This window comes from Neolamprologus multifasciatus, chromosome 11 (assembly GCF_963576455.1).
Source record: "Neolamprologus multifasciatus chromosome 11, fNeoMul1.2, whole genome shotgun sequence".
NCBI classification, from domain to species: Eukaryota; Metazoa; Chordata; class Actinopteri; order Cichliformes; family Cichlidae; genus Neolamprologus; species Neolamprologus multifasciatus.
Window position 1 is genome coordinate 17,073,778 of NC_140449.1, and position 24,013 is coordinate 17,097,790.

Below are 24,013 nucleotides of genomic sequence, written 5' to 3' on the forward strand. Positions count from 1 at the left end.
TTCCCATGGTGGTGAGGCGGAAAGAAGGCACAGCAAGCTGGATAGAAGAAGAGGATTGAAGTGAGCGGGCAGAAGAGATAGTGCTTAACAGGTCAGAAAGGTAGGAGGAGCGAGTTTGTACACTATCCAGAATTTCACACGGAGCCAGTGAAGTTCCTGGAGAACAGCGGTGATGTGCTGGCAGGAGGGGGTTCTGGTAATAATGCGGTCAGCAGAGTTTTGAACCAGCTTACTTAATAATTGGTAGCTTAAAAACATGTTTTTAAGTTGTTTACTCGTAAAAATTATGTTCCTCCATTACTTTTTCCACATTATTTAAAATGATTTTTAAGTGTTATATAATTAATTACAGCACTTACAAAAACATTTTTAGGTTAATCATTTAAAATATTAAGTTGCTGATTTTCTTCATTATTATCATCATTTTAGCTTTCGCTTATTTTTCTTACTGTAATAGATTTTAAGAAATGAATTCATTCAACATTTCTTTTAGAAGAAAACTTTTTTATTTTTTAACTGTAGGCAAATGTGTTTAAGGCAAGGCAAGTTTATTTGTATAGCACAATTCAACAACAAGGTGATTCAAAGTGCTTTACAGAGACATTAAAAACAAAAACAAATAAAAAGCATGATTTAAAATTGATTAAAACAAGCAAACTAACTAACTAACTACTTAACAAACAAACAAACAAACAAACAAAACAGTATATAAAATCAAAACAGATAAAATCAGAACAGTACATAAAATCAGTAGTTAAAATGTAAGTTTTTAAATTTAAGCTTAAGTGTGGATTTGGTGCTTTATTTAAATGCAGCTGAGAACAGGTGAGTCTTCAACCTGGATTTAAATAAACTGAGTGTTTCAGCTGATCTGAGGCTTTCTGTGAGTTTGTTCCAGATATAAGGAGCATAAAAGCTGAATGCAGCTTCTCCGTGTCTGGTTCTGATTCTGGGAACTGATAAAAGACCGGATCCAGATGACCTGAGAGATATGGAGGGTTCATACTGGGTCAGGAGGTCACTGATGTATTTTGGTCCTAAACCATTCAGAGCTTTATAGACCAGCATCAGAACTTTAAAGTCTATCCTCTGACGGACAGGCAGCCAGTGTAAAGACCTCAGAGCTGGACTGATGTGGTCCACTTTTTTGGTCTTAGTGAGGACTCGAGCAGCAGAGTTCTGAATGAGCTGTAGTTGTCTGACTGATTTTTTAGGTAGACCTGTAAAGATGGTGTTACAGTAGTCAAGCCTACTAAAGATGAATGCATGGACTAGTTTTTCCAGGTCCTGTTGAGACATCAGATCTTTTATCCTTGAAATATTCTTGAGGTGATGGTAAACTGATTTTGTTATTGTCTTAATGTGTTTTTCTAAGTTTAGGTCTGCGTCCATCACTACACCCAAATTGGTTAAAAAATCCACTTCCCTCTAAATAACTTTTTTATTTTATTTTGAGGTGACAGCCAATTTACACTGTTATACAAGCTGCACACTGACTACTTTACATTGTATCAAAGTGTCATATCTTCAATGTTGTTCCATGAAAAGATATATGTAAAATATTTACAAAAATGTGAGAGGTGTACTCACTTTTGTGAGATACTGTGTATATGTAACTGTCTAACCTAATCAAATCCTGTTTTTTATATGCATATTCTATATTATGTTGAATACTTTCCTTCTTGTTTTAGGTAACATCAGTTGCACAACAGATCAATCATCTGAACAGGATGCAGCTTCCACACACATACAAACAGCCTCCATTGTCATCTAATGTGTGATATTTATAGATGGAACTCTGGGCAATGGCCTGGTTATTTACGTGACAGGCTTCAAAATACAGAAAACAGTCGACTCGATATGGTTTCTCAACCTGGCCACAGCTGACTTCCTCTTCACAGCCTTCCTGATTTTTTCGATCATTTCTCTCTCTTAGAGTCAGCAATGGCCTTTTGGAGAATTCATGTGCAAGCTCAACACTTTTGTGAGTGTAGTCAACATGTTTGTCAGTATCTTCTTTCTGACAGCCTGGATGTCTGGATTGTTATTTGTCCATCTGGGTGGTGGTGTGGGCACACAACAAGAGGACAGTCTGCAAAGCTCAGCTAATGTCGTGGGCTTTGTGATCCCATTCCTGGTAATATTTGTCTCTTAAGTGGCCATAGGCATCCGTGCAATGCACATGTCAAGAACAAGTGTGGAAATATTAAGCAAGATAGATGTTGTTGCTCAAAGGTTAAAAGAGCCAGGCATTGAGGATATGAAATTATGTGTAGGCTAGTGGAAATGGATTTTATTATGACATATATACCTGTATACACAAGATATGTAATCATAATTACTCACATAAATTCTGTGCAATCATATATACTATGCACACTTACAATGAAGTGTCTTATATAGTGGAGCCAGCGTGCTTTAAAAGGTTGCATCACACGTGTTTTGGAGTCAATTGTGTTTATTTTTTACAGCTGAGTAACAAAAGCATCAGAGAAATCGAGAGAGGATCTTGACACAAGGAAACGGAATCATTTTCTCCATCATTTTTACATTCTTCATCTGCTGGTTGCCCTTCCATGTTTGCAATTTTATAGAATTGAAGGCTATGACTCACCCAGATCTTCATGGCATTGTTAAAATTGATGGTCCTCTAACTGTGAGTCACACTATGTAAATCATACTATGCACAAACCACAAAAGTATCTGTTAAAAATTAAAATTAAAAGCAAACAGGAAAAAATCATTCTTAAAAAAACATTGAGCACATTAATACATTAACATTAATTGTAGACCAATAAATGAGGAAATGCAGGAACCCTCAGCTGGGTCTAGGTATCTGCCTACACACATTTTGGGTACATGTCTTTCTCACCTCGGGACTGGTTGTTTCTACAATAAAATGAAATTATTTTGTTGCAGAAGTTGAAATGGTTATCCACTATTATTAGTAGTAGTAGTATCTGGGAGATGCTTTTCTGCCAGATAGATATGTTATATTATAGAGGGTGTCATGGCTATTGGATGGATTCACGCGCAGAGTTCTTTGCAAACAACAGTGCTATATATATGTACAGTGAGTTGAGTCCAGGGCTCAAGGGAGAGGGGGTAATCCACACACACTCACTCCTCTTCAGCCGCACTCGCTCCAAAACTCCACTCATGCTGCCACACACAGAAAGGGTCCATAATCTGCTCCAGGAGGGGGGTATGTACACACAGAATTCAACAATCAGTTCCATAGGCAAATATACACAGGGAGATCTTTAGATGAAGCCGAGAGCACGACCTCAGGAGATTCAATATTCCAGCAGTGAGCTGCTCTGTGCCACTGCCTTAAATAGCAGCTGGGGAGCTCAGCCAGATCAGCAGCAGGTGGTGACAATCACAGGTGCGTGGGCCAAGAGCAAGAACCTGTAACAAGCTCCGGCCAGGCAGAGAGAAGGAGAAAACCAACAAAACCTGTAGCCAGTGTGAACCAGCCAGAGAGACAGAGGGACCATGCCAGAGGGTACTAACACATGGTATGAAAGATTTCCCCTATCTATCCTTTAGCAAAGGGGCTTTAGTGTCTGTCTGTATCGCCAGTAAGAGGTGAGGGTGATGGTCAGGGTTATGCACATTGGATAACAATTTGTTCTCTTTGTGGTATTTTTATGAACTTTAAACAATGAACAATGAACAGAGTGTTATTCTGTTCCAAAAATGGTATTTTCCTCTTTTTGATACACAAAATGTATCAGAATCATCCTGGGAACTTTAACCGTTTATGTTAAAACAGAACATAAACAGTTCCCTCAGCTCCATGATATCTTCTTCACTCACACCATCAGATATTTGAGGCTGCTCAACTCCCCTCAAGCATTCTTCTCTGTCCATTTCAATAACTTTTTTTATGGTAATCACTGTAACAGGAAGTTGGTGGGGTCAAACTTTTAATTCAGACTGGAGCCTGTCCTTAAATTGCACACTGCAGTATGGAACTTCTCCCAAAGTCCATCATGGAAAAGAAGTACCGTATTTTTCGGACCATAAGGTGCACCGGATTATAAGGTGCACTGTTGATGAACGGGTTTTAAATGTTTCAATTTTTCAGAAATCTCTCAGTCAGAACATCATGTTTATATCATGTTTAGGTGGAAACTAGCAAGCTAACTTCCTAGTAACTTCTAACTCTGTTGAATTTAATCCATTCTGTTTTTGCCTGGATGTTAAACTTCATTGTTACACCTGGTAAAGCAGCAATGCTTATCATTTTATTAAAGATGAAAGAATTTTGACAGTTTTTAACTCTCAGTAATGCCGCAGCGTTCGTTTGACTTTGGGACCTGAAACAAAGTTTGGAGCCTCGGCTGGGCTCCTCACTACAATTTAAATTCTATTTCCTGGTTATTGGTTATTCTTGGTTTTGTTCGCTTGACGTTATTTTTTGTTCTGGTCTCTAATTTAAGTCACTGTCTTCTCTGTGTTTCATGTGTTACATACTTTCAGTCAATCTCTCAGCCATTAGCACGGCCTGCACCTCTGCACCTGTTTGTCATCAGTTCAGTCCAGCCTGCAGTTATCAGCTCAGGTCCACTGTCTATTTAGCCACCATCTCCACCCACTCATTCTAAGAAGGGAGATAGCCCTACTAAGACTTTTGTTGTTTCTCATGAGCTGGCCTATTTGGAGACTGTTACGCTCTTCAGGGCCTCCCCAGATGCTGAGTTTCGTCTCTCAGCTAAATCTGGACCCCTGGAGACGAAGAAGCCAGCGCAACCTGTTTTTCCTGGGAGCTCATCCGGGTTGTCTCAGCGATTGGTCCCTGCTGAGAGCTCAGGAGTTAACTCTGCTACCTCCATCCTCTGCTGGAAGCTCTAGTGAGCTCATTCGGCCAGCTAAGGACTGCATCCTGCTGTTGCTGACCAGAGCCACTGCCCTGTGCAGCAGATGGCAGCAGACGGCCTCCGGACCTTTTTCGCTGCTGCCGCTGCCTTCCCCGCGGTCGGCCTCCAGAACTGTTTCGTCTCTGTTGCTGGCCTCCAAGTCGGCCACCTGAACTGCTAAGACTTCTGTGCTGTCCTTAGTTCCTCTGTTCAGAGTTTTTGTTTTGTTTTTGTAAGTTTTATTTATGAGGAGATTTTTCCAGCAATAAAGCTGCGTTTTGAGTTAAACCTCTCGGTTTTGAGTCCTGCTCTTAGGTCCACCTTTCCGGCCTGCCTACCACACAGCCTATCATGACAAAAACCTGGTCACCTGTTTTCTGTTGGATGTAATCAGAGGACCTGCTGTTTGGGGGTAGCATTATCTTGTTTTCATATTTGGTCCAACGTCTCCTGACAGAAATAAGACCAACTCCCCTTCCGCAATTTTCAGTAGCATCTTTTCGACCTCACCCTTCATCGGACTGCAGAGGACACTAAACAAATGTTTTGTTTTGGAAGAGGTAAAGTTACTAAACATTACTGAAATCTTACCAAATCAAAGTTAAGGTTCTCAAACTGAAGCTCCAATTTGAGTTTTACCAGCATAATTATAATATCTAATAACTAATAATAAAATGTGGAAACTGTAAATCCTGCCATTTTGAAAATCTAATATGTGTGCTCTGCCCAGCCCCCACAAATGTGGCATCTAGTGATGGGTCAGTCGCAAACCAAACGACTCTTAGAGCCGGCTCTTTGAAGTGAACGATGGGAGCTGGCTCCTCATTGGGAGCAGTGTTTTTGTTTTTTGTTTTTCTTTCTCTCACCCTCTCTCTCACACCTTTTTTTTGCTTCACGCCGGACGTGATTGGTCAATATGTGTTTGTGCCTTGTGTTTTTGCTGATCACAGGAGGAAGGGGCGGTAGTTACTCGCAGTAGCACACGAACAGAGCAGGAGGGAGTGAGAGAAAGAGAGCCCGGGCAACAATAAGAGACAACATCGACACATTAGAAAGGTATAATAAAGAAAATTAATGACACCAAGAAAGAAGCAAAATCTGGAACCATTTCAATTTTATTGACAATACAAAGGCAGAGTGTCTGCAGAGAGTCTGCAAGAAAAGAGTATCATGCAGAGCCGGCTCTACAAACAACCTGCACAGGCACCTGAGAACTGTCCAACTGTCAGTGCAATGGGAAGATAAAACACAGTCAGTTGAGCGTGATATTATTGAACGTGCCAGTGTGTCTACTGCAAATGTTGTTGGTGCTGCTGCTGCTTCTTCTGCTGCAGTATCTACATAATCATGCAGTATACCACTACAACCACCTAAACCAACCCAGAGCTCTATGAGACAGTTTTTGCAAAGTTGAATTGTAAATAGTTGTTTTTTGTATTTTATATATGTCGCAGGATGAATGTTATTTCTCGGTTCAACCCATTTTCGGCCTGGCGCATTAGGGAATGCTAGTATAAATAGTGGCCATTTGAGCATTCCTGGATTGCTTACCTGTGATCTCCTTTTGGGTCACCTGATTTCCCTTGGTGTTGCATAGATCATTTGCGTTTTATACTCCCGAAGCCTCCATCGCGGCTGGTAGGTGTTTGCTCATTGTAGTGCGTACATTACCTTACTTGGTGGTAAACAGGTATTGTTTTTACGTCGTAGCTGTAGAAGCCTCCTATGAGCCACTCCATTCATGATTCATGACGCTGTTTACTCAGAAGTGTGGGCCTTCCTTAACTGAAGTGCTGCTGCTTTGCTTTTACCGTCTGTTCCTGTTACGAGGTTTCTTTTCCTGCTGCTGCCAGCCTTTAAACTGGACGTTGGCATGGACAACGGCCATGTGCATGCTACGCGAGTCGGCTGGCGTACATATTGATTGACTGGAAGATTAACTTGTAGTCGGGCAGACGGCAAGTTGGAGCAATACGGCGATTCCGTCTGCTCCATATTTTAAAGTTTTATTTAGGTTGTATGTTTGTTTTGTTTTTCTTCGTTGTTTTGATTTGTAGTTTGGGTTTTTGTTACGCCACTGGTGGGAGGCCCTTTTTCTAGCTGCGGATCACCAGTGTGTTCCTATGGTTGGGCTATCCCCAGAGTGTGAATATTAGTTTTGTTGTAATATATTAAAATTTTCTTTGTTTCTTTTATTCAGATGCGGAGTGCTGACGTGGAGGAGACTAGGGTGCCTTGGTGGTGGGGTCCTTTGAGTGTACACACCTGCCTTTCTTAGTTTGTTAGTGTGAGTGTGTGATTGTGTGCTGCACTTGTGTCTTGGTGAGTTTTTTTTTTTTTTTTTTTTTTTGAAGTTTGTGCATGGCATCCCTGCCCCTCCACTGGTAAGCCTTGGCTCTGAATACCTTTGAAGCATATTTGTACATTGATATTTATGATTGTGCTTTTATATGCTGTTTTAAATAATTAATAAATTGTCAACTGTTATATCATTGAACCTCGTCTCTGTACTGAGTATAACAACCCTAAGTGTGTGTGTGTGTGTGTGTGTGTGTGTGTGTTTATTTATTTATTTTTACATTTTATGTGGAGTGAATAAATAAAAGCATTGTGGCGGAGGTGTGGTCTCGGTTCTGCTGCAGAGGAGGGATAACGCAGTGAGCTCGGAGGGAAGACACAGAAGCGTGGTGGGAACAGGTGTGTCTGGACAGGCTGATTGATGATGAGTCTGTGTATTCTGTGCTAGTGTTGGCTGGGCAGAAGTGAGGTGGCAATGAACCAGGACTGTCTGTATCCAAAACCGCAGTTTGTGTTGCCATAAATAAAAGGGCTGCTGCCCAAACATAACGCCTGTGTGTGTGTGTGTGTGTGTGTGTGTGTGTGTGTGTGCGTGTGTGTGTGTGTGTTCCGGGGTCCTGTGTCACAAGCATATTTATATATTAAACATATATAAATAAAAAATCATTCATTTTGTGCATAATTTTATATTGTTGTTGATAATATATTAATTAAAGCAACAAAACAACCTGAAGAGCTGCTTGGGAGCCGAAAGAGCCGGTTCTTTTTAGTGAGCCAAGCTTAAAGTGGCGGTTTTCTAAAAAGAGCTGGAATTCCCATCACTAGTGGCATCAATAGATTTTAATTGATAGCTCAGGATGTCCTCTTACAGGATATTACAGTAGGACTTATATGAATTACAAGACTGGTGCTTTATGTAAAGGTCTCACACTCATGTCCCTGGCAAAAATTAATTCCTGCGTCTTTGAAGAATATGGGAACCCAGGGACTCATATTTGTCCACCACAACAATCCACCTCAACATCCTGTCCCTGAACAGACACAGGTCACGTAGCCATCCTTTCCCTTAAGAAGTCAATCACCATCTAAGGTGTTATTCAGTTTCAGTAGCAGTTATTGCACTGATGGTCTGATGTGTTGCTGTTTTTACTGACATTTCCTGTAGCTTCATGTTGCTGAGTCCTTTTAAAAGCACAGAAATCACAGAAGCTGATCCTCACAAGGCAGTTGTAAGCTCACTGCAGCATAGATGATCCAGTCCCAGAATTAGGCTGTATGCAAATTGCACAGAAGTCTCTCCAGTGCATTCGTCACATGTGATATGGGGGCAACTGGATTATAGTCATTCAGTTCTGATGGTGTTGGATTATTCAGTACAGAAACAAGACAGCATGTTTTCCATATTTTCTCCTGAATTTCTGTTTTTGTATTTTGGTTCTGTATTCCTTATTTAGTCTTCTGGTTATAAAATTATATTTATATTCCCAGGCTTAGGACGATGCTATGTTCTGTGCCTGTAGTTTCCTGATTGCTTTTTCTGTGGGGTTTATTTATCCCCTTTTGTATTCCCTTTCTATGCCTCCTGTCTTGCCTTGGTGCCATCCCTTCTGTGTGTCTGTCAAGCTCTGGTGTCTTTGTCCTTATAAAAGCCGCTGCAACACATGCAGGAAGGATTCGTTTAGAGCACAGCTAATGAATATTTTAACAAAGAAACCAAAACACCTTTACATGTTTCTCATCCCAGCATCAATGAGTAATTCCATATAGCATTGATATTTTACTGGATTGTAGGGCTGTGCGATATGACCAAAATCTCATATCCCGATATAAGAATTCTATCGTCCCGATAACAATATAAATCACAAAAATGTAACATTTTCTGTAAATTCTGTGAATCTCGACTTGCGGGAAGTGTTTCCAGCTGTGCGTCATGTAGCTGGAGTCGAGTGTTTTAACCGATGTATGAAATGATACATTTTTAGACATAAGTTGTAACAGCCGCCGTTTTTTTTGTGAGTATTTATTACACAGCATGCTGCTGGGAAAAGCCTGTTCTAACGATTGAGTCTAAAGTTTATTTTTTAGCACCTGGCAGCTCTTTTTTACTTCTCATCCGTAAATAACCTGCTCTGTCACGTGATTCAGTTTATTTTGAAAAGTCTCAACAGGATCTTGAGCTTTATTGTGAAAGGTTTATGTGGAACATAAACAAGCGGACACGCGATGGTGTTACCGTCCTTGTTGCTAACCACAATGCATAAAAATATAATATATTTATAATAATATAATAATATAAGTGTGGTTATATTAAATATAAGAGAAAGAGAGACTTTAAGAAATTAATATAGCCACTACAGTGACCATCAAAACGGTGAAAAAATATTGCCGTAAACAGTGTATTTTGCGACACCACGAAACAAACGATAGCGTAAAACGAAACGATAGACGTTTTTATATCGTCATCGTTATATGAACAACCCTACTGGATTGTACTACTTGTACTGACAATTAATAATAGTCTCTGCAAAACAGCTACTGCACTGCTGTTGGGTTAATCTGTGAAACATATACTCAGACAGCTAGTGAGTGTTTGATAGGTCAGAGAGTTGTAAAAGTGTATGAGGAAGTTTAAAATTTAGCACAGTGTAGCAGAAAAAAATACACTTAACCACAAGCAATGACTCTTATACAATGAAATATGCAAAATACAAATACAACACACTGCAATAAATACTAATCTAGTAAGACGTGTAACCTTTTAAAAGTAATCAAAAAATATTCATTTAGGTTCACCAAATGTCATGCACTCCTCTGTTGCTTCATCAGTGTATATTGAGGCATTTCTGTTATTTTGTCTTTTCATTTCTCTGTGTGAGTATTGCCTCATCTGCAGCAACTCAGAGGGAGGAGTAATCGAAGATAGAGAGTTTTCAGTTTTCAGAGAGCAAGTATAAGCAGCAACAGATAGAAATCAACTTAGAATAAAGTCTGTCAGCTAAAAGAAACATGAGTGGGGGTAAGATGATTTACTTTAAATGTATTAGCATTGAATGCTGATATGAATTCCTGCTAAAGTGATTTAGATGAGCATGCATGCCTGTTATCATTTCTGATTACAACATAAATTAAGTTAAATAAATTCAAAATTTCAGCTTGCATAAAGTACTTGACATAATCTAGTAGCATATTGGAAGTAAGGGTTGCAAAGTTGATGTGACACGTGTATGTATATATATATATATATATGCACGCACACACACACACACACACTCACTACCGATCAAAAGTTGTAGAACACCAGTTATTTATTGCGGTTCAGTTCAGATCAAGCTTGAAGTGGTACATAGCTAAATGGTTGACGGCCACAGGTTATAAAAAAAGTAAGGTTACCTAAAACTGAGAAGTAATGTATATTTTAAAATTATACAAAAAGACCTGTTTCAGCAAACACAAAATGAGTTAACAATTTAAAGCTGTTCTGCAGCAATGGAGGTTGTCATGCCTTGAAAGCTGGTACTACTAATTCCTACAGGTGTTCCAACTTTTTTTGGAGTACTTACAACCCCCTCTGTCTGCATAAAAGCAGTGTTGAAACACACTGTGGTACCATAACAAAAATTGTGGAAAAAAAGGCAATTAGCAACGGAAGAGTGACTGACCCTTGTAACACTTAAAAATGTAGGTCTTTCCTACAAAGAAATTGCAAAGAAAGTCAAGGTGTCAGTGAGTCCAGTTTCCTTCACCATCATCACTCAGAAACTGGGGAAACTCTGACAGGAAGAGGTTTGGCACACCCAAAACTACAACTGAATCAGAGGAAACGTTTCTTTGAGTTAACAGCTTGCATGATAGGCGTGATAGACAGCTCACACGGCAACAGCTTTAAGCACAGCTTAATATTAGTCTCAGTTTTAACTTTAAGGAGAATACTTCCAGCTGCAGATTTGACAGGATGAGTTGCAGCAAGAAAGCCATTGCTAAGATGTCAGAATAAGACAAAGAGGCTTGGCCATGAAACACTACCACTGGACTACTGAATACTGGAAGAAGGTATTATGGACTGATGAATCAAAATTCCAAATCTTTATTCATCACGCAGGATCTTTGTACGCCGTCGAGAAGGCGAAGTGGTGGTTCCACAGTGTGTGGAATTAATGTCAAACATGGAGGAGGAAGTGTGATGGTCTGGGGTTGTTTTGCTGGATTGAGGGTCAGTGACTTGTACAGAGTGAGAGGCAAAAATGGCTACCACAACATTCTCCATCACCATGCAATACCCTCTGATATGTGCCTAGTTGGTCAGGGGTTCATCCTACAGCAAGATAATGACTCAAAACATAAGTCCAAATTATACCAGAACTACCTCAGGAAAAAAGAACAGGATGGTAACCTTGGAAACATGGAGTCGCCAGCACAGTCTCCAGACCATCGAGCCGGTTTGGGATGAACTGGACAGAACAGTGAAAGCAAACTAACCTACAAGTGCCACATGTTTATGGGAAATTCTTTAACAGATATGGGAAGAATTTTCTGAAGAATATTTGATTTCTATTGTAGAAAGAATGCCACGGGTGTGTTCAGCTGTTATATTTTCCAAAGGTGGCTGCTTTGATGAGTCAAAGGTTTAGAAAACATTTTGGTCTATAAATTGATTCCATTATCTGTTTGTTTTTTAACTCCAGTTGCTTATTTGTACTATGCTTTCATTTCAGAATGCAATGAGAAATTAAACTGCATAATTTTTAATAAAAAACTGAAAAAATTAGAGTGTTCTAAAACTTTTGAAGGTATCTATATATCTATATATATGGATATATATATGGATATATATATATATATATATATATATATATATTAGGGGTGCAACGATACTCGTATCGATATTGAACCGTTCGATACAGTGCTTTCGGTTCAGTACGCATATGTATCGAACAATACAAAATTTTAAATTTGTTTGATCAACTTTTCTTCTGACGATGCTGTCTGTGTTGAGCGCTCAGTGGATCTGCGTTCGACTACTCCGCCTAGGCTGCACTGTCAAGCGCAGATCCACTGAGCGCAGTGCAAGCTAGCAAGACAGGAGCTAAGCTCGTTGCAACATGGCAAATTGAACCTCCCCCACCCTCATTCAGATCTGGCCTTTGGAACTATCTTGGTCTTCATGTGAAGTATGACCCTGAAGGTAAGCGCATCATGGACAAAAGTAAAACAGTATGTCGGATGTGCCAAGCAATGCTCAATTACATGGGTGGGAACTAGTGTGTTAGTGCAGTTAGCTCGTTAAAGTGTTGGCCGTCCAGCCCCATGCACGGGGCGATCTGCGGTAGCTCGTTAACGGAGATTTGCCGTGTTGTGGCGTTAACCTCATTTCAGATTAATGCTGACAGCACTAGTGGGAACAAAATGAATATGACTGCACATTTACACCGACATCATCCTAGTGCAAAGACAAGTGGAAGCAGACAAAAACAAGCACGCATGCTACAAACTTTACCCCAGTCATGTAGACAGCCGTTAGCACTAGGGATGGGTATCGTTTAGGTTTTATCTGATACCGGTGCCAAACCGGTACTTTTGAAACGGTGCCGGTGCTTAAACGGTGCTCGAACCGGTGCTTAAAGAATGGAGAACACAAAATTGGTCCAAAAACCTCTCATGTTCAGCTGTTTTTTTAGTAAAAAGATAACAATGTTAGCCTTTTCTGCAGCTATAGGGCATATATGGTATCACTCTTGGCTGGAAGCAGTGCTTTAACAATGGAAAAAACAAAAACTTTATCCAAAAACCTCTCATGTTTAACTGTTTCCCACTTTTTATTTGGTCATTTTTGCCTTTTTGGCCAGGGTGAAGGGAGTATCTGCCATCAAACAAGAAGACAGCCGCATGTAGCTATGATGGTGTTTGCTAGTTCACCTTACATACATTAATGTAATAACGTGGTTAGCCTACTCAACGTAAATTATACACGAACAACATTAAGCTACTCACGCAGAGAAGAACGGCTGCTGCTGCCATCATCATCCGTCATCATTTCTGCTACACTGGTAGGGCTAGGGGCCAGGACTCTACTCTTCGGGTTTTTCGGGGATGTTGCTAACTCCGGGTCCGATAACAGGCAACCCACCTGCATTAGATGCGCTCGGTGTGAGGTCTCGCAGCAAGCTATCAAATACGGCGCATTTTTCGGCTTTTAAAAAAAACGCTATGCGTCGCCAGGTGTTTCATCGGATTTCAGGTGTTACCTCCTTTCCACAGTATCACCTTAAAGCACTTGTTGCAGGCTGCTGAGTTTGCATCTTTTGCTGTGAAGTACAGCAAGACTTTTGACCGCTTCGCCTTGGGCATTTTTAATCTGTAGCTCTGCTCTAAAAGAACGTACGTACCTGGACCCGCCTACTATCCCCGGAAACGTAAAATGATTGGCTAGAATTCAAAGTGTATCACATCTCAGGAAAAAAAAGCACCGAAATAAAGCACTGAAATGTGCGCTGCTTTTCGGTCTGGTTACTACCGTTTATGTCAGAACCGGTGCCATCATGGCACCGGATACCGGTACCCATCCCTAGTTAGCACATGATTCTCCTTATGGGGACCTGATATGTTTAATATGCTGCTGAGAATATAGCCCAGAAGAAGCGTATAGTATAGCTTTTATTTTGGAAAGAGGCATTTCTCTGTAATAAACTCTCTTTTCCAAAGATGAGTGATTTCTCAATCAGATAGAATTATTATTTTATCCCCTTGTTGTTTCAGCAACATTAAATTTAAAAACTGTACGTTTGAGTTAAAATAGATATTTATAATTTTAATAAATGACAAATTAAAAAGGCATGAACATGTTTTTGTATCGAAAAAATATCGAACCGTGACACCAAAGTATCGAACTGAACCGAACCGTGAATTTTGTGTATCGTTGCACCCCTAATATATATATATAATGCACGTAATCAAATATTATTTTTTGTTCTTTTGCCCTTTTTTTCTGTGTATGCTGTATAATGTGTTAAATAATAATCTTTCTTAAAATACTTTCCTTCTTGTTTTCAGGTAACATCAGTTCCACAACAGATCAATCATCTGAACAAGATGCAGCTTCCACACACATACAAACAGCCTCCATTGTCATCTACTGTTTGATAATTATAGTTGGAACTCTGGGCAATGCTCTGGTTATCTACGTGACGGGCTTCAAAATGAAGAAAACAGTTGACTCAGTTTGGTTTCTCAACCTGGCCATAGCTGACTTCCTCTTCACAGCCTTCCTGATTTTCTCGATCATTTCTCTCTCTCAGAGTCACCAATGGCCTTTTGGACAATTCATGTGCAAGCTCAACACTTTTGTGAGTGTAGTCAACATGTTTGCCAGTGTCTTCATTTTAACAGCCATGAGTCTGGATCGTTGTTTGTCCATCTGGGTGGTGGTGTGGGCACACAACAAGCGCACAGTCTGCAAAGCTCGGCTCATATGTGTTGGCATCTGGGTGATTGCTGCGGTCTGCAGCACTCCTTATGCCACTTTTCGCACTGTTGTGGAATACAATGGGGCACATTACTGTGGTTATATGACACATGAACAGAAATGGAGTCTCCACATTTTTCGCTTTCTTATGGGCTTTGTGATCCCATTCCTGGTCATATTTGTGTCTTATGTGGCCATAGGCATACGTGCAATGCGCATGTCAAGAACAAGGAGACGGAGATCTCGCCGAATCATTTTCTCCATCATTTTTGCATTCTTCATCTGTTGGTTGCCCTTCCATATTTGCAATTTTATAGAATTAAAGCATATGACTAACCCTAAAACCTTGGCTATTGTTAAGATCATGGGTCCTCTGACTGTGAGTCTGGCTTTTCTGAACAGCTGCTTGAACCCCATCCTCTATGTTTTCATGTGTGAAGAATTCATAAAAAAGCTTCGGCAGTCCATATGTTTTGTACTTGAAAGTGCTCTGGCAGAGGACCATTTATCGTTTATGTCCACTCGCTCTGTGTCATCAACCTTTTCAAGGATTTCCCGAAAGTCAGATGCTGCTGCAACTTTGGAGAAGATCGACCCAGCTGCTTTTGAATCCTGCACAGAAAGCAAAGTAGTCATCACTGAGGAGACACCTGATTCAAACCCTGAATAAAAACTTACCGTTGGCAATGTAAATTTGAATTAATTTTTTAATGTAAAATTTAATCTCAGGATGATTCAGATTGTAAATTTGTGCAAAAAAATCTCAAATGTTTTGTTTTGTTTTTGTGACCCCTACTGTTTTCTTTAGATTTTTCTAACTATTTCAGGGGAAATCTCACTATGCTCCATGCAGTAGTAAGAAAACTAAACTAGCCATTATAATAGAAAACCTATGAAGCTTTGAATTGTGGTATTTAATTTGTTAAAAATTAATTATGTAATCCATACAGTCATATTAACATTTTTCATTTAAGAACAGCTTTATATTTGTGTATATGAGTTTCTAATGCTCTAGATTATTTCATGTTTTTTTAATATCAGCATCCACTGAACTGGGTATTAATTATGCACATAATTAACCAGAATAATTGTCTTGTTTCTTTAAAAATTCGTAATAAACCATACCTTACAGATTTTATATTGTTATCAATCTCAAAACCCACAGTAGCCATTTGTTGTCTTATCTCTGTGTTCTGTAGCAATTTAAAATTAAATGGTCCAAAGTCGTCTTCATCACAGTGTAGCAGAGGTGGGACCAAGTCATTGTTTTGCAAGTCTCAAGCAAGTCTCAACTCTTTATCCTCAAGTCACAAGTCAAGTCTCAAGTAATGTCAGGCAAGTCAGAGCCGAGTCTCAAGTCACTGGTGTAAAAGTCAGAGTAAAGTCACAAGTCTGAAACTTTGAATTTCAAGTCCTTTCAAGTCTTAAAAAAAAAAAAAAAAGAATGTTGCAGTTATATGTTAAATGTAAATATTAGACCATGTCATTTTTAAATCTGTGTTTTTCTCAACACACGACGAAATAGTGAACTGTACTGAAAATATACACAAATTGTGAAATTGCACCTCTATAAAATGCAGCTCAATTAAACTTAGCTCCAAGAATAATTTTCACCGACAGTTCTGAGATAAGCTGCATGTTATTCTTGGATGCGCTTGTAGGACCGGCTTTAAAATCGCATGACAAAAATATCATACACATTAAAAAAAACTGTATCACCAACGTAGCCTGGACAACATTTGCTAGTTAGATGAAGTCAGCTATCTCATCGTAGCAAAAGAGAAGGACCGCCTACTGTTCTTTATGCAACTTCAACTGTCGGAGAAAGTTGAAGTTGTTCCATCTCTGTCTGTGATTCTCTTCTTGTATGTTTTGCATTTTGCATTTCGGTTTTTTGTTGACTACTTCATAGTTTATGTACCTGAAAAAAAATAACTCCTTGCAGCATTTTTCAGGTTTTTTTTTTTCCTTTTCTTTTTTTAAAAAATCTGGTTCATTTGATTGGCTGTGCTACAGCTCACGCACACATACGTACGGAGTGTGAATGATGCACACTTTCTATATAATATGCGTGTTAAATTTTATATTTGGGGTGAAATATCAAGTCTTTTCAAGTAAACCGGTTCAAGTCCAATTCAAGTCCCAGGTCATTGGTGTAAAAGTCCAAGTCAAGTCACAGAACATTTTTTCAAGTAAATGGACTGGTTCTTATATAGCGCTTTTCTACTCTTTCTGAGCACTCAAAGCGCTGTACACAACTTGTACATTAACCCATTCACACCCATTCGCACAAGCACATCTTTCTAAGTGCTTTCTAAGTAACATTCACACTCCGATGGATGCATCGGAGAGCAATTTGGGGTTAGTATCTTGCCCAAGGATATTTGGCATGCAGACTGGGGAAGCCAGGGATCGAACCACCAACCTTCCGATCAGTAGATGACCTGCTCTACCACCTGAGCTACAGCCACCCGTAGTTAAGTCTAAAGTCATAAAATTAATGACTAGAGTCTGACTCGAGTCCAAGTCATGTGACTCGAGTCCACACCTCTGCAGTGTAGCATGGGGCATTTCTTTGTTGTAACATAAAAGCACCACTGATCCACTGCTCTGACAGGAAGTTGCCCAACAGAGATAAGTTTTCTGATATAACTTTGTCATAGATATTTTTAACAATTTGAGAATGTTCTTCTTCAGTTGCATATTTATACTGTGTTAAACCTCCATTATTATTGTCATTAATTATACTATAAATTTGTTTTGGACATTGATTCTGATTCTAATTTCTGTTAAGATATTTCCATTGCTCAAGGATGTCTCCAAAAAGGAGTTTGTAGTATATAGCTTTCCCTTTCAATTAGCCCCACAGGGCCTTGTTCTTGTTTGTTTTCCTGCTCACACAAGCACTACACACGTTTTTGATAAAAGAGATTTTCAATTCAAAGTTCAGGCACACCGTTCACCTTTTCATTACCTCACGATTTGTTCCCCATATCAGTTTAACGCATAATTTATTGAGAACCATGATGACTTTCTGTGGGAGTGGAAACACAGTGGCGAGAAATAGCAATCCTGATACATTGTGGGTTTTGACAGTGTCCACTTTCTGTCACAGCAGGCAGGAGTGAAGAACCCAAATGCAGACTTATACACGGAAGCGAAACTTAAACTCAAAAAGCAGCTTTATTGCTGGCACTAATAAACACAGAACTGAACTAAACAATACTACGAACAGAACACACAGGCATATATGACAGGACGGCGCAACACTGAGCAGACTAGACTAGACACCATATACAGAGGGTAACAGGGGAAAGAGGGAGCAGCTGGGAGACATGGCTGGGGTTAATTACACATGACGAAAGCTAAACTGAATATGATGCACATAGACTGAAGACTACCAAAGAAAAACAGGAAGCACACAGAGATGCAGACAGACCTAACAGAGGAGGAATCACAAAAGCAAACCAAGACTAGAAATGCAGAATCAAAACCCAAGACACTAACAATGACACATCATAACAAAATCGAGGATAAATAATAATACAAAACCGAAAACATTGGGTCACCGACCCAGGATCGTGACACTTTCCACTAATCCAAATTCCCAGGACTTTCATTTCATCTTTAACCTCCATCCATATTATGGGTATCTTTACTGAGTAAGATGCTCTAACCTGGACATAACCTAGCTAAATAACATAGGGTGCTATTCTCATTACAAATACAGTGGGGCAAAAAAGTATTTAGTCAGCCACCGATTGTGAAAGTTCCCCCACTTAAAATGATGACAGAGGTCAGTAATTTGCACCAGAGGTACACTTCAACTGTGAGAGACAAAATGTGAAAAAAAAATCCATGAATTCACATGGTAGGATTTGTAAAGAATTTATTCGTAAATCAGGGTGGAAAATGGCTGTTTAAAACGTTCCCCCTGTTCTGTCGGAGGTCCTCTGATTCCTCTCTATTCATCCTCATCCTCTGAACTGTACTCTTGCTTATGTTCCTGTTGTTTTTCTGTTTTTGCTTTCTCAGTTCTGCATGTCAGTTGAATTTTTCCACTGGCAAGAAGTCACACGACTGCAGGAGGTTCCTGTGGACAACCCTGATATCCCCCTTGACATTTTCTGGCTTGATTTCATATACTGGGCTATCCTTATGTTTCCTTTGTGTCACCCAAAACACCTAGCCCTCCCAGAATGATCTCAATTTCCCTGGTCCTCTATCTTCTCACTGAAATTTCAGACCAGTAATCTGCACTATGGGTATAGCTCCGTACCAAGCGTTTTGCTGCCATAGAAAATTTTCCCTGATCAACTCTCCTTATAGGCTGTTGCTGAGGCCAATTTGTAACCATTCTTCATGCAAGCCTTCCACTTCTCAGTATAGTCTTGATGGGAAGGGCTTTGGGCTTTAGCTGTGAGACCAAAAACCATGTGAATGGGGAGTCTGGTGTTTCGCCAAAACAAGAGGAAGTAAGCAGTAACTTGTAAGCACCAACAGTAAGCAACCTGGCCTCGCTGCGCATACAGTTATAAGCATGGACCGCCTTTACCACGGCTGCTTTCCAATCTGCTTTTGCTCCCACTGCAAGGTTGCAAAGCATGGCCAGCAGTATTCTACTAAATCTTTCTACCTGGCCATTTCCCCAGGGGTGGTATAGTGTGGTTCTGGATCCCTTAACTCAACTGTATTCTTCCAGCTTGGCAAAGAGTTTGTTTACAAACTCTCTTTCCTGGTCCTGATGGAGCCGTATTGGAAAACCAAACTTCAAGATGAAATCTCCAAATATTTTTTCAACAGCTGTTTTGGCACTTTTATTTCTGCAGGGGTTAGTCTGAGCAAATCACGTAAAGTGGTCCATTGCCACGAGGATATATTCATACCCTCCCTTACATTTCTCTAGATGCAATAAACAAATGGAGACCATCTCAAACACTGTACGTTGTAGTGATGTTGATCAGGGGAGTTCTGGTTGGCTTGTTGGGCCACTTGTTTTTTAAACAGCTACACACCTATGTTGTGTAGTGTTCCACGTCCTTCTGCATGTGAGGCCAATAAAAGCTCAAACACACTTGTGTTATGTAACATTAGGACAACAAAACACACCAGCAAGCCCATCTGTGAATGGTTAAAAAAAAGAAAATGAAGGTTTTCAAGTGGCCTCGTCAAAGTCTGGACTTAGATATGATCGAGATATTTTGGCTCAGTCAGTCATGCTCAGAAATACTTATAGTTCTTGGTGTCAAGGATTTCACAGCCAGTTATTACTTTTTTACACAGGACTGGGTTGGTTTATTTGGTTTATTTCCCCCTTAAAAATTAAAATCATAAAAAATTATTTCCTCACATTGTCTTTATGTAATATTAAAATTTGTTTAACGAGCTGAAATATGTGTGGCAAATGTGCAAATGTTAAGACATCAAAAATACTTTTTAACAGCACTGAAGATGATCAATCACAGATCCTATCTAAGGTGTGGGTGGGCAGTCATTCATTGCTGGAACGTTGATTTACATAGTTAGTGAAACCCTGGCTCTTAAAGTCAGTTGTCTTCTCAGGTGTCCTCCGAGTAATCTCCCAGTAATCTTAGTCTTCCGTGTGTGCAGGTTGCGGCTCCCCTCGTTGTCGCATCCTGGAGTGTAAGAGAGCGTGTAGGAGAGGAAGGTGCTGGGGAATAGAATTGTGATGTCATTGTTACACTTCTAGGAGATGCAGTAGGGATCAATGTTTGTCAATGTTGTCAGTTTATTGGAGATTATGTATCGGAATTTCAGAAGCAGGACCACGCCTCCAAACACGCTCCTTCCGGCTGTCATCTATATAGGTTCCCCCAGTTCTGCAAGCTGGTCATTCTCGTTTACGTGCCCCACCCTCCCTCCCTCCTTGTTCTCTATTCTTTAACTTCTTCGCTTCTATTTAGTACATGGGGATCTGCCAGGCCCGGGAGCCATCGCCAGTCCCCTTCGAGGCCTTCCCCAAACTGCAGCTCAATTCATGTCGAAGCCATTCACCTTTACCTACTAAAACGCTGTCAAACCTAAAATGAGGACGTGGGCCCAGCTAGTGAATTGTAGTTTCATAGTTAAGTGAAACATTTATTCTTTCAGGTTTAAAGTTGATAGTGAATTTGATGTTGTAAAGTACATTTCAAGTGTGCTGCAGAGGTTCACATGACGTTATGGACTTTGGTCACAAGGTGGCAGAATTCAGAAAGGTGATGGTTGATGGAAAGATTTTGATACATTACATTGCCAAAAGTATTCTCTGTAAACCCCTAACTCGAGTGACATCGCATTCTTCAAACTATAAGGTTTAATATGAAGCAGGTCCACCCTACAAATCTTCAGGGAAAGCTATCCACAAGGTTTATGTGTTTATGGGAAGTTTTGGCCATTCTTCCAGAAGCACATTTATTAGGATGAGAAATCCTGGCTCACACCAAACTTTACACTTGCTGCAATGCAATCAGACAAGTAGCATTTACCTGGGAACCACCAAACCAAGATTTGTCAGTGGAATTTCCAAATGGAGAGGTGTGATTGGTCACTCTGATGTCACTCTTATCCAGTGTTGGGTAAGTTACTTTAAAATAGTAACTTAGTTACATTACTAGTTACTTCTATCAAAAGTAACTCAGTTACTTCAAGTTACTCGTTACTTTCAAAGTAACTAGTTACTAGGGAAAGTAACTTTGGTTTTGCTCAGAATTCTCTTGTTAATGTGTTGCTTCCACAACTTTGCCAGTCTTCTAACTTGCTTACTTGCCACAAGTGCACTCTGCCACCTACCAATAGAAAGGAAAAGATAATGTGCATATTTCCACGAGAGAAATCCCACGCCTGGACCGTCATTGACTGCTGCCATGATTCTAGCCTACGTCACAGCGTCATGTGCGCCTTTTACATCCAACACAAAAACTGCAGTCGTGGTGCTTTCGATTGTACTCAGAACTCGGAAATTCTGCCTTCTGAATAGGAAGATGTAGGTAACACCAGACTGCAGATGAGCTGCATACAGGGCTGGACTGGGACAAAAAAATCGGCCTGGGCATTTTGACTAGAGACTGGCCCACCATTATAGGAAAGATCATAAAGCCTTTGAATGAAAACAAACGCTGTTGTGACAGTGATGTACACTGTTTTGATGGTATATATGCATCAATCTATCAATCCTTTGTTGTAAGATTCAGATAATTCTTTTTTAAAAGCTAGACATTTTAAATGAGAATAAGAAAGAAAAGTATTTCTTTGTGCCCCCCTCTCCCTGTTAATGCCCAACCTGGCCCCCCTGGCAAAACTTTGCTAGATCCGCACCTGCACAGTTACCAGCTGTCAGCTACCTAAAAAAGGATCCTGGGGTTATCTGTCTCTCAGAAACAGTTCATAACTTCCCTTCAACTCATTTATGTCACCTAAAAGGTAAACCTGTTTCTCCATCACCTGTTCAGCTCTGATGATTCAGTAAGGACATCTCCTGGTTTTCTTCATCTCCTCCTCATGTTTCCCTCTCACCAGATAACCAAACCGATATCATGACCAGCAGCTTTTTTGCAGCTGTGGCTCCAGCAAACATCAGCTGATACTAGAAATTAATATTAAATAAATTCTAACAACAGCTGATCAAGCTTAAACGTGCTGCTGTTGTTTAGCGCGACATTCGCTAGTTTCCTGTTTCTGGCGCAAAGTGGGCGATAAACAAGCAAGAGAGCCGATCAGCTGATCATTGATCAGTTTTCATGATTGAAGTAGAAACGGGAGAGGGAGGGGGAGAATGAAAGAAGAAGAGGCAGCTGTGCAGCAAAAACACAGAATAACTCCAGTTTTGTGTCTTTTTCATTGTAGCTGAAGTCCGGGACAAACTGTGTTCCTTTTCACCTCAATAAGAAACGCGTAATATTTTCTCTGAATACCAGACGGGACGGTTGGCAACTCTAATAACTTATGGACAAAATAAAGTTCAACATCATTAACTTCATAGCACCCACCCAGCTGTATAGAAACTCCGCCATGCTAGCTAGTACGCAGTACGGAAAAAGTCAGAATAACGAAAATAAACTCCACCTAAACTTGGTTTATATCTGACCCAGATAGACTGCAGGTCATAACTTCTTACCTGAAGTTCACACTTGGACCGGTGTTGTGCCAAAAAGTGATTGTCTGCCAAAAACTGATTTCCAATGTTTCTGTGTATTTTTTCTGTGTAATATCTTTACGTATGTACACTTCGGTGAATAGGGTTTACAGAGGGGTTATATAGAGAATTAAAAAATTATCCGTTTTTCAAGTATCTTTACAACTCTGTGTTATTGTACTTACATTATAACCAATCCGGTCCTTTATCCCCACTTAAAATATTTTTACAGAACTATTGTAATATTTGCTGCCATTTCTGCTGTCCTCTTGGCCAGCTCACTCTTACAAAAGACATTTTAATGTTAATGAGATTTTTTTTAACTGCATAAATAAAGGTTATATAAAAGTCGTTCACTTGACTTTGAAATTATCTGTCAGTGATACAGTAAACAAGATACAACAACTGCTATGTACACTTTAGTTTTTGACAATATATACAATATAGTACTTAAAGGAACACACTCCACTTTTTTTGGAAATAGGCTCATTCTCCATCTCCCTCAGAGTTAAAAATGCAGCATCTTCTTTCTAGATCCATACGTTAATAGGGCTCTGGTGCGTGATCTTACCGGATGGGGCGTAGCCAGGATTTTTGGTTGAGGCGCCATATTAGCAGGCCAAACAAATGCTTGCTGTGTGGTCGGTTGTAATGTTAGATTGCACTACTGGCAAAAGAATAAGCTTGAAAACGGGCTCTCTTTTCATTGTTTCCTCACCTGGAAGCATCATGAGGGAGCTTATGTGTTGGATGTTACCAAAAGAAGGCGTCTAGCCTGGATAGCAGCTGTGAGACGAGCTGATATTCAGTTCTCTACCAGCCACAGATATCTGTTGGTGTGCTCCAGTATTTTCATTCTGGTAAGTTCTAAATAAGTTCATATTACTCTTTTTATTTTCAATGCGCTCTGAGGTCATAGCAAATTAGAACAAACATGCAGAACTACCTTTATTTATAGAGTTGCTAATTATTTGGCATTATTGCAGCAAACCAGCCGATGAAATGAATGAAACAAATCCTGACTGGGTTCCAACACTACACATGGGGCACTACGAAATCTTTGTTTCAAACTACATGCTACATACCACCATGCCAATCAGATTACTTCTTCCATGTGAGGGTGAAAAGGTGACCCTCCTGGATAAGATGGCAAAGGTTTGCTGCGTTTTGGTGAACATGTGCCCCAGTGTGTTAGTAAAACCAGGGAAAATACTCTTGTTAAATACTGTTAAAAGTCTTGTGCTGTATATGTAGAGA

The 24,013-nt window shown here is 39.9% G+C and overlaps 1 protein-coding gene and 1 pseudogene across 2 annotated transcripts; both read left to right on the forward strand.

Moving 5' to 3' along the window:
- The first annotated feature begins 1,638 nt into the window (after positions 1–1,638).
- LOC146508086 (N-formyl peptide receptor 2-like) lies at positions 1,639–5,387 on the forward strand (annotated as a pseudogene). The gene is made up of 2 exons (XR_014876913.1): positions 1,639–3,521; positions 4,489–5,387. The product of XR_014876913.1 is annotated as an N-formyl peptide receptor 2-like (transcript).
- A 4,077-nt stretch (positions 5,388–9,464) lies between these two features.
- LOC146508087 (chemerin-like receptor 1) lies at positions 9,465–16,595 on the forward strand. Its single transcript, XM_085177876.1, has 2 exons — positions 9,465–10,179; positions 14,211–16,595. The coding sequence occupies exons 1-2, from the start codon at positions 10,170–10,172 to the stop codon at positions 15,290–15,292; spliced, it is 1,092 nt and encodes a 363-aa protein (XP_085034002.1). The 5' UTR covers positions 9,465–10,169; the 3' UTR covers positions 15,293–16,595.
- The last annotated feature ends 7,418 nt before the right edge of the window (positions 16,596–24,013 follow it).